The sequence below is a fragment of the Hippocampus comes genome, unplaced genomic scaffold (genome assembly GCF_001891065.2).
Source record: "Hippocampus comes isolate QL1 unplaced genomic scaffold, H_comes_QL1_v1.1 scaffold401, whole genome shotgun sequence".
Classification (NCBI taxonomy): domain Eukaryota; kingdom Metazoa; phylum Chordata; class Actinopteri; order Syngnathiformes; family Syngnathidae; genus Hippocampus; species Hippocampus comes.
The window spans coordinates 139,203-150,636 of record NW_017805210.1 but is presented as its reverse complement, the minus strand read 5'-3'; the positions used below and the strand labels follow the sequence as shown (position 1 = coordinate 150,636).

At 44.4% G+C, this 11,434-nt stretch overlaps 2 protein-coding genes across 4 annotated transcripts in view; both read left to right on the top strand.

Annotated features, from left to right (window-relative positions):
• LOC109515236 (polypeptide N-acetylgalactosaminyltransferase 15-like) overlaps positions 1–2,750 on the top strand; it is a 7,445-nt gene extending 4,695 nt beyond the window's left edge. For 2 of the 3 annotated variants that reach the window (XM_019868896.1, XM_019868894.1), the window contains exons 8-10: positions 1,098–1,199; positions 1,278–1,415; positions 1,526–2,750. In XM_019868896.1, coding sequence (XP_019724455.1) covers positions 1,098–1,199; positions 1,278–1,415; positions 1,526–1,711 — 426 coding nt within the window. In that variant the 3' untranslated portion in view covers positions 1,712–2,750. Of the gene's footprint in view, position 1; positions 72–228; positions 361–1,097; positions 1,200–1,277; positions 1,416–1,525 lie in introns of all 3 variants that reach the window. The other variant, XM_019868895.1, reaches the window with a different exon arrangement.
• Positions 2,751–3,108: 358 nt separating this feature from the next.
• LOC109515213 (potassium voltage-gated channel subfamily H member 8-like) overlaps positions 3,109–11,434 on the top strand; it is a 36,837-nt gene continuing 28,511 nt past the window's right edge. Inside the window, exon 1 of the mRNA XM_019868838.1 lies at positions 3,109–3,714. Within this exon, the coding sequence (XP_019724397.1) occupies positions 3,639–3,714 (76 nt within the window). The 5' untranslated portion in view covers positions 3,109–3,638. The remainder of the gene's footprint in view (positions 3,715–11,434) is intronic.

Below are 11,434 nucleotides of genomic sequence, written 5' to 3'. Positions count from 1 at the left end.
GTGACACGTGGATGGACACGTACCGCAATATCTTCTACAGGCGGGACACCTTGGCTCATTTTATACGGCAGGTGTGTGTGGGTGTGTGTGTGTGTCAAGTGATATTGTCGTAACTCGGAAAGAGTCCAGCGCTTGGCTCATTTTATACGGCAGGTGTGTGTGGGTGTCAAGTGATATTGTCGTAACTCGGAAAGAGCACAGAATGTACAAAAAAGTGCTTTATTACAGTCTGAGAGGCCCAATATTACCGAGCGCCAGCAGCTGAAGATGACTTTGGGCTGCAGGGACTTCCACTGGTACCTGACGACGATTCATCCCCAACTTTACATTCCGCAGGATAGACCGGGACTCTCAGGCGAGGTAATGTGAACACACACACACACACACACACACACACACACACACACACACACACAAGCACATATACACAAGCACATACACACACGCGCGCAAATTATTGAAGTTGTTTTGGGCGGCTGTCTGTTTCCGACCGTATCTGAATGAAGTACCTACAACATTCGCTGCACTTTGCCACATCCAAGATGGTGGCAACATGAACATACGCTATCACACGCCAGGCAGGGACTCTGTAAGATGTTGATGTAAAACGCCACGACAAATACTGAGAGCAGAGTGGCTAATGTGACAACGCCCTGTGTGTGGCGACCGAGCAAGAGGACTGAATGAGCTGTGACTCGACCTGCTTGAAATGTAGTTAGGCCTCGACTTGGCTGGCTTGAATGTCGCCACGGTAACGGGACTTGCTTGAAACGTACACTTAGAAGTGTGTCCTCCACTCATGTTTTTTTTTGGTGCCCACATGAAATACTGAAACTTTTGGCCCAATTTAGACATTTCTACACAGGGGTGCACTCACTTTTGTTGCCAACCGTATAGACATTAATGGCTGCGTATTAAGTTATTCGAAGGGGGCCCAAAATTGACACTGTTATACTTTGCCAAGACACTGATGACTTTGCATTGTGACAAAGTGTTACGTCATCAGTGTTGTTCCAAAAGTGTACAGTTCCCACTTTCGTGAGTTACTACACCATATGTGACTCACTCCCACCTCGGCTGTTTACATCATTTTAAAGCTGTACAACGTCGCAGTTGGTGGCTGTGTGGACCACTCCCCGGGTCAAGGGCCCCACGGCGGAGCCATGATCCTCGCGCCATGCAGCGGCACAGGCAGTCAGGTAACCTCGGCAACAACCTCCTCACGCCGCCACAAAGCAAGATGCAGGCCACAAAGGTAACCCCGCCGGTCGTTGCAGCACTGCGATCTCAACTCTGACGGGGAAGTGCGATGGGGCCCCGCGGGGGCGCTGTGTTTGGGCGCCCTCGGAGAACGGGTGGTTCTTTCCCAGTGTCAGCCGCCAATCAGCGAAAGGCTTCAGTGGACCTTCATAAAGGTAAAGTAGGGATTGTATTGACGTGGTTCAGAATGGCGGAGGATATTAAGTGGTATTTTTCAAACCTCTCGAGATCACTTTCAAATCTGCACGGTTTTGATTTGCTCCAGCTGAGTGGCCAGTTGCTCCACCGGCAGTCCCAGTTGTGTGTGGAGGCTGTGAAGGACGGACGTCCCCCACGGAGCATCCCCTCGGACGAAGTCGGCGCCCACACGGGTGAGGGGGACCTCGTCCTGCGCCCCTGCACGCGACATCCGACACAGCAGTGGTACTTTGAGCAGCTAGTGTCACCCTAATTAGCCCGACAAAGGGCTCAACTGCTTTTGACTTCATATTGGCGCACTGTCTGCTAATTGTGAAGAATATATGCAGAGTTGCGTTTTGTTAATCAAGCAGCTGGTGCCTTTGACTCTTTAGAACCCACCCCTCGATCTGAATTCTGCACTTTGGAGGTTTCCTAATAGCTATCCCTCGCTATAACAAGGATCATCTTTCACAGCTTCGCCGTTTCAGAGATTTTTTTTGGTGCATTTTTTTTTTTTTAACAGTGCATTGTGTTCTGAATCCTGATTTGCAACCGGACAGTAGACTAATGTCAGCAGTCTCCGCGTCTCATCACTCAACAGCTTGCCAAATTTTGCACCTGTCAGTGTTCTAACATTCGACACGTGATCAGTTGTTCTCATAATTTTTTATTTATTGATTTTTTTTTTTAATTCAGTTAGCATCAGTATGGGAACACATCTTTTAAAAAATATAAAATCTCAAATCAATAAAGAAGAGAAAGTACTTTTTTTTCCGGGGGGGTGGGGGGAGGGTCTAACTTTTGCTGAAGCACCAAAGTTCGTTCCCCCTCCGGAACACTTGTTGAGAATCTGCATGTCCTTCAGGCACCGCTCGTTTGTGTCCACTAGAGAGCGCTGTTCTTCACCTCATCGCCCGGCTTTGTTTCACTCCCCGGTCACTTTCAGCGTTTCTTTCCGTCACTAAGTGGCGCTCAACGCTCGCATGCGTGTCCAGCAGCTGTCCACCTGATAACAGGTGTGTTTGCTTGAAACGAGAGCGACGTTGACAGTCACGCTATCAACACAAATATATTCAGAAGCTAGCCATCTGTCTCCAACGGAAGCGCCTCAATGGGGGTCAACGCCGTTCACATTTGACTTCACGATTCATAAATTGTGGTCGTGCTGCTTTCGGGAGGCAACGCTGATTATCCTCCATCCATTTTTTTTTAAATAACGCATCATAATAAAAGAACAGTCCAGTGAATTGTGTTGTACGACACTCACAGCTGCTGGAACTTTGCTACATTTTGATGGCCAATGTGATTTTCTTTCATAAGCATTCAGCGGATAATTTATTACCCGACAGACTCGTCCAAACTCAGCTGTATTTTAGAATTACTGGCTCAGCCTTTGTATTGGTTCTGTAAGCTTTTGTTAAATTGTTAATTATTATAATTCTATGTTTGAACATTACAGTATTGTCCTCTTAAACATGTTTATGTTGAGAGCGTCTGATTGGCTGGAGGAAACAGGAAGTGTTTTAGTAGCCGGAAGAAGGTGTGTTCTCGTTCGGCCTGCGGGGCAGACGTTGAAAAATAAAGCTTCAAGTCTTTAAACGAAGTCTATCTCTCCTTTTGCCCATTCTTAACGTAGAGCCATCCATTCCAAAACTACGAACCCTTCAACTTACACTTCTTACTGAAGTATGCCTAATAAAGTGCCATGTACATCGAGCTCATTTATGCATAGCTTATTCGCGATACGATTGAATGCATGGATATTAAACAGAAAGCCTCGATGTAGAAAAGTTTTTGCTCGCGACTCGGGATGTGTGCGCAAGCCAGAGAAAAGTGAGAGTGATGGCTGTCTCCCTGCATTGCACGCTGCGGACAGACGATCATTGAAGCCATGTGACAATAATGGCACCCGCTGACAGGCAGTCTCTCACCCCGTCACTGTCGTCCCCCTCGGCTATTACCCGCCCCTCACCTGCGCGTGCTTCACCTCGGCTCTTTTCCTTGACGCACGCGAACGGAGGCTTCCAGACGCACCCGCTGCGCGCTTCTCAACGCGCAGCTGCCCTGCCAAGCGTCGCACTCTAGTGAGTGCCTCGTCGAGCGCATGCAGCTCCAAAACCTTTCAAGGGTGCACTTCACTCGTTAGGACGACTTCTCTTCACTCACTTTGATGGGGACTTCGATACCAAGCAGGGAAAATGCCTGTGATGAAGGGATTACTAGCACCGCAGAACACCTTTCTGGACACTATAGCAACGCGCTTTGATGGCACTCGTAAGTTTGCTTTTTTTAATTGTACATTTAAACGCGCTGGATATTTGAACTGTTCTCGAATATGTCCTGTGACTTTCGGAATGTTATTCGATTATCCTGGCATGGGATAATATCATAACACGTTGGCTGGAGACTGTGGTGACGTAGTTAACACTTGAGTGATGACTGATGGTATTTTGTCAATCTTTTATTATTGCTCGTGAGAGTGTTATTCATATTAGGATTCGTTGCCATATTTCCCCAAATCATAACAAGCATGTTTACGTGCACACCTGCAGAGAGCACCACACATTTACGAGAAGAAAAGCTGCTTTTATTTTATTTTTTTTAGAGTTTCTGTGTCGATTTTTACTAGTTGGCAACAACAAAAAAATCTATTTCATCCAAAATAATTTAAAAAAACACAATATAATCCCTTTTGTATTTTTTTAAACAATAACTTACAAACAAAAAGAAACCTGAAAGGTTTTTGCTGCCCTTTCCAAAAAAAAAAAAATAATAATCCACAATGGTAACTGAAATAAAGTAAGTGTGGTGATTCATTCACCTAACTTCAGTGCAGTCCACGTCGGTTCACAACAGACCCTGTGATGGTATGAAAGTGAGTGCACATCCTTGTCTGTCTCTGTGATTGACTGGCGATCAGTCGAGGGGGTAGAGTCTGTCTTTCACCAGAAGTCAGCTGGGATAGGCTTCCAGCTTGAATAAATAAAAGATGGATAGATGCTCACCGAATAACTCAAATTGAGGCAGATGTGGTACCATCCGGACCATGTTAAAATTGTTAGTGATCAGCACCATGGACAGTAGCACACAGCAGGCTTCTGTATGTCAAACACTCAACAAATGAACGTGACTTCCGGTGTCGTCCACACTCGTTTTGCGAACCTTTGTATCCGACAAGTCCCGCAGCTTTTAAACAAACAAGAGCATCTATCACAATTAATTGTACAGCAACAAAGGCAGCCTTTCTCCCTTGCTGGATTTGTTTGAACGTCTTGTATACACATGATGTATACTGAATGTGGTGACCTGACGTTTTTCCATTTATATGACGGAGTTGGGAAGGCTTATGTTGCCCAATTTGTTCACGTTGTAACTAATTTGATCGCGTCAAATACTTTGTGCTCCTGTCTGGGCGCGCCTCCGATATATTTATAACGTGTTTTCATTTATGTTACTTTGAGCTGTAAAATGCCACTGCAACCTTTGCGACATGACATTTCGGAGTGCACCCATTTTCATCCGAGAACACGATCCTGGAAGTTAACACGAGGTCATCATTTCCACAAATGCCAAAACTTACCGCAATAAATAAATAAATAACACTTTTCGGAGAGAATGCCAACAAGAGGAAGTCTGCTCAGTTGAAAAGGTGAACAGGCTGAATTTGCATGTCAATTTAAGATGGCGCATGCCAAATATTCGACGACAACAAGGGAAATTTAGTTGTATGAAAAGAATCGCGGCGCAGCAGTATTTCCAATTGAAAAAGGTATACCGCCTGACCCCCTGCCACCCCACCTCGACTTCTGTGCATTCGTACCATTCCCAACCTGGTCTTTATTTCCCTCTGCCTAACATTCTGCAGCTTCAGCATCATACAATGACTCCAAGCCGACTACGCGTGGAGCCATTAATCGCCCGGCCAATAGCTCTTTTCTCACGCTGGGGAATTGTTCCAGGACCTACAGCGCATTGGTTTGTCAAGCGAGTGTTGTCCTTGAGCGGGAAGGAAGCAAATGAACAGTGGGTTTGAACTGGAAGATGGGATCGAGGCAGCGGGGGCTATGATGGCCTTGCCGGGAAACGAATCTAAAGAGGTTCACGTCTATGCAAACCCCACTTCGACCTCACCTGAGGCCCATGCAGGCCTCTCAGACTTGGGAACAACATGATAAATGGACGCAAGGCTTTAACCCAGGGGGTCTGTGATTGACTGGCGATCAGTCGAGGGGGTAGAGTCTGTCTTTCACCAGAAGTCAGCTGGGATAGGCTTCCAGCTTGAATAAATAAAAGATGGATAGATGCTCACCGAATAACTCAAATTGAGGCAGATGTGGTACCATCCGGACCATGCGCCATGACGTGCATGTACCAAAAAAAAAAAAAAAATCTTAAACTATCTATCCAAACTATATTATTTTAGTTCTTGTAACTTTATTAATTGAGTGTTTTCATATACTTCTGCTTCTCTTCTGCTGCTTTGTGAATGGCCTTCACTTCATGTCTTTTTTAATGTGTCCAGCCAGGAGTTGGTTGATGGCTGACTCACAAGGGAGGAAGGGAAGTAGCGATTGCCTGAAAGAAAAAAAAAAAAAAATATATATAATGAACGTGACTTCCGGTGTCGTCCACACTCGTTTTGCGAACCTTTGTATCCGACAAGTCCCGCAGCTTTTAAACAAACAAGAGCATCTATCACAATTAATTGTACAGCAACAAAGGCAGCCTTTCTCCCTTGCTGGATTTGTTTGAACGTCTTGTATACACATGATGTATACTGAATGTGGTGACCTGACGTTTTTCCATTTATATGACGGAGTTGGGAAGGCTTATGTTGCCCAATTTGTTCACGTTGTAACTAATTTGATCGTGTCAAATACTTTGTGCTCCTGTGTCTGGGCGCGCCTCCGATATATTTATAACGTGTTTTCATTTATGTTACTTTGAGCTGTAAAATGCCACTGCAACCTTTGCGACATGACATTTCGGAGTGCACCCATTTTCATCCGAGAACACGATCCTGGAAGTTAACACGAGGTCATCATTTCCACAAATGCCAAAACTTACCGCAATAAATAAATAAATAACACTTTTCGGAGAGAATGCCAACAAGAGGAAGTCTGCTCAGTTGAAAAGGTGAACAGGCTGAATTTGCATGTCAATTTAAGATGGCGCATGCCAAATATTCGACGACAACAAGGGAAATTTAGTTGTATGAAAAGAATCGCGGCGCAGCAGTATTTCCAATTGAAAAAGGTATACCGCCTGACCCCCTGCCACCCCACCTCGACTTCTGTGCATTCGTACCATTCCCAACCTGGTCTTTATTTCCCTCTGCCTAACATTCTGCAGCTTCAGCATCATACAATGACTCCAAGCCGACTACGCGTGGAGCCATTAATCGCCCGGCCAATAGCTCTTTTCTCACGCTGGGGAATTGTTCCAGGACCTACAGCGCATTGGTTTGTCAAGCGAGTGTTGTCCTTGAGCGGGAAGGAAGCAAATGAACAGTGGGTTTGAACTGGAAGATGGGATCGAGGCAGCGGGGGCTATGATGGCCTTGCCGGGAAACGAATCTAAAGAGGTTCACGTCTATGCAAACCCCACTTCGACCTCACCTGAGGCCCAAGCAGGCCTCTCAGACTTGGGAACAACATGATAAATGGACGCAAGGCTTTAACCCAGGGGGTGCCCATTACGCCGATCGCGATCGACCGGTAGATCGCGGAAAGGTCCCAAATCGCTCTCGAGGGGTGTAGAGGAGGAAAAAAAACAAACAACCATTTGTGTGTCTTTTTGCATGTTAGTAATATATTTTTTTGTGTTAATGTACACTGCACCCTAATCATCCTATCAGTCTCATTTTCACAAAACGTATTAAAAAAATAAAACAAAATAAAGCAGGTGTGCGCGTGACCTGCGTCGCCGGAAGTTGTTAGCGCTCAGCAGTCTGCGATTGCAGCTTGTGATCAGAGCTGTTGCGCTATATCTTTTCTCGTTATCACGATTCTCATTCGGAGTTTGTTTCGTGTACAATTCACCGAGGGCACGGGCAAAGAATTGGAATCGAGAGGGCCGAGGGAAGCACTTTAAAACGGTACGTGTGAGCTACGATAGTTAACGAGCTGCGTCAACAAGTGCGTCGCATGCCTCCGTGTCATCGCTGGTTATCACTATTGGTGTACGAAAGGGATTAAACTGTAAACTTTTTTCAACCTATACTTTTGTGAGATTTAGTTGCTTGGCTATAAAAGTCGCTTGGGTGTCATGAAAGTAGTGGCAAGCGAGATTTATATTGAGAGCTGTGAAAAGGCACTGATCACTCGATGCTCTGTGAAATAACGCTGATGAATGTCGCCGCCGCCGAAATCATATAAGCTGCTTGAATGGGCAAGCCGCTTTAATTGCCAGCACTTTAGATCCCTTGAAGGACGCCTTTGTGAATAGAATCACCGCGCAATGTGTGACAAAATCAAAAGAACATTAGCGCACCACTTGATGTGTTCATCATAATGAGGGAGATCAAATATTCAAGTCGACGGACTGATTACTTTTCAGGATGATTATTTTGGTCCTGTTGAATGTCTTTCTGGATTGTAATATTTTTGATGTGTGCTGGGCAGTAAGATGCCGAGTTGCGACGACACTGTCGGGTCAGGGAACTGTTCATGTGAGGACGAAGGGACGACAAAATGATGCATTTAAAAAAAAAAAGAAAAGTACAGGGAGAGACGAAAAATGAGAACTCTGTTATAGAAAAGGAAATTGAAACTGGATCTTGGACAAATGTTGGGAAAAAAAGGCGACAAGAGGTTTGGGGCATACCTGGTTAACAGTTCTTACCAGTAGGTGGCGGTAATGTACTTGAAAGTTTCTTGCCACCCCAAAAACTCAAGAAGAAGTCAAAGGTCAGAGGGGACACCAAGCTACATCCTGTTTTTGGACTGCTAAACTCAACGCGAGCTACGCCGCCATTTTTGGATCGCCATCTTGGAAAATCTGTCCAATTTGAGGTAAATTGTACAAAGATTTATTCAATCACTTTACTGAAGAAATAGAGTACTCATGATGCGTATTTTTGAAGCGATTTGACGAACTCCGTTTGATGCTAATTTACTTCAGTCAGCCACAATGGCTTTTTTTTTCAGCAATTGTCCTTAAAATTCGTCCCAATGAAAGATTGACGAAACTCCCGCCTTGCGACGGTTGTCATAAATCGATATAATATGACATTTAAATACCACAAAATGATTGTAGTTAATGATAAAATTCCACGTGGACGGGATGAAATAAGCCTTAAAGCAAGTTGTTAGGATGCAAATGTAAGTAAATGTCAGGCCACTGAAATGATTGCTTCCAGATTCTTGACAACGCAAAATCCAATTGCTGCTCCACGTGTCTGCGTTGGCGTCATTACTGCAACAGCAACGGCAGAGACGACTTGCTGCGAAGCAATCATGTCATTCCGTGGGGAGACAGAGTCCATATTAAACCCCCCTCCGGCCAAATCCAGCTGACACTTTATTATAATCGAGGCTTGAATAAAGTCTCCCGGAATGTACATCACCTTTGCGTGTGCCACACTCGGACCGCTTGTTGAGATCTTTATTTGATCACTCTTGAGTCCCACTTCCTTTTTTTGGGGGGCTACTTTTATCATCGCTGTCAAAAAGACTTTAGCGGTGAGCTCCACGACGCTTGTTTGTGAACCAAAAGAAGCAGCGCGTCTGCTGCGTAAAAGAGAATCGAAGTCACCCAGGACCCAAAAGTGAAAGCGAGATGCATTTTCAGCACTTTTTTGCTTTCGTGCGTCATGCAACTTGCTGCGAATGCGCGCCAAAAAAAGCTCATTTGTCTCTGTCTTTGAACAGAAGGCCACAAAGGAACCAGTTTAACTCTCCCATGCCAAACTTTTGTTCAATGAAGCAACTCTAATTAAGTAGTTAATAAGATTCTGTGGGGATTCCCCCCCTCCCCCCCCCACACTTTATAATGACCACTCCGTCTGCCTCTAAAAACTCATCAGAGTATTTCGGACAATAAAGGAATCCATCTCCCTTGGGATCCTTCTGGCCGGCTGAGATTGAGGTGTTGCTTGTTCCAGTGACATACACTCAAGCGTGACCTTCGAACCCGCAGAAAGAAAGAGTCTGAGCTCATTCCCAATGTGATTTTTATGTATTTTTTTAAAGAATGGCCCTTATCAGGATCTTCCACAAGGTTGCCCTCACTCTTTGGTGTAAAACAATTTGGATTTGGGAGTTGATCTGTTTAATTAATTAATTGATTGATTGATTGATTGATTAATTCCCACACTGGCTTCTGTGGGACTTCTGGTTTCTGTGTTCCAAGAATGGGATGAAGCCAAATTGTGCAACGGCAGATCTAAAGTTGCCCGCGGGCAGGCAGGGAGCGAGGACACAAGGAAGAAATGAGTGGAGTGTATGAGCCTGCGAGGGCGTAATCCATATTTTATGTGTGCAGGGAGGGGTACGCGGGCGGGGGGGGGGGGGGGGCTCTCATTTCCTGCCAATGGATTGGCTCGGCTGCTTCTATTTTCTCCAAATCCCACTTAATATGAAGCCTGTTGTGTTTAGAAGGAACGGGGTTAAAAAGCGCCGCTGTGCCGGAGCGTAGACTTGCCATAACATTATCACCGCTTTCGCAATAGTGAATGCCTGTTTCGACATTTTTAATCAGAATTTTACCCCTGCTGCACACTTTAAATGATACTGTATGGTAAACACCTCTCCACAGCTATTTTGTTGATTTTTCTTTGGGGGTGGGGGGTGCAGTGAATAACTGTTTTGGTCTCAGGCATTTATATCCAATGTAATTAAATTTTTGACCATGAGATAGGGCAGCACGCTTATTTCATTTGAGACTGTAAGAATTTGAAAGGGGGGAGGGAGAAATGAAACAAAGTGTACTGTATTTCAGCACAGCCGAGTTATTCTTGAAAATAATTGAAAGTCGTCTGCGGGGATCCTGCTTTTTACGCCGACAGAAAGCGACAGGCACGGTTACTGCTGTATAAGTGAAATGTGTTCGTTTTGGAAAAAAAGCACACTGTGACAATATATTTGTCTTTCTTTTTGTCAATGTATTTTGTGTATTCAAATGTATTTTGTATTTTTCAATTAAAAAAAAAAAATTGTAATTGTGTTTAGTTATCACACTCTGGTGGTGTTTTCTGTAAAACTGACACATAAAGCTCCAAAGAATTAATTTTCATATCTGGCCTGCTTGAAAGAAATTCATAACAAGCATTTTGGACACTTTTTTTGTTGTTGTTTGGGATGTCCACAGAGCGTATGACTCATGACTGCAGAGTATGTCAGGCTACCTGACCTCATTCTTCAATTTGTTGCCATCATCAAACATTTATATTATCAAGTAGTAAACCGATATTGGGGATTGGGAGATTGAAATTCATTATTAAGCATCGTCCACATTGAAATATTTATGAACGGAAGAGGTATAATTATTTTTTAAAAATTCCTGGGAAATTCTTCCACGTTGCCATCCAGGTAGATTTCCTTTTAGATGGAACACGACTGTGAGAGAACGAGCAGCTTACTGTGTAAAGATCCAAAATATGCAAGTCGTCTGACAATCAGACTGCAATGACGTGTAATGCAATATGGTGAAACATGACATTGAATGAACATTTTGCTTGCACTGGAAAGATCTGTTGTAAATTATATTCGATAACAACAATGCAAGCCAAAATGCAATGTACGGTATTTGTGAAATAAAGAATACATGGACTGTCCCATGGGCATTGTACTATATTTACTGTATTTTCCGCACCAGCAGTTGTGAAAGCATGATATAAATTAATTGTATTGTATTGTATTCCCTTTAGCGGCCCAGTAGTCAAGTGGTTAGCACGTCGACTTCACAGTGCAGAGGTACCAATTCAATTCCAGCTCCGGCCTCCCTGTGTGGAGTTTGCATGTTCTCCCCGTGCTTGCGTGGGTTTTCTACGGGT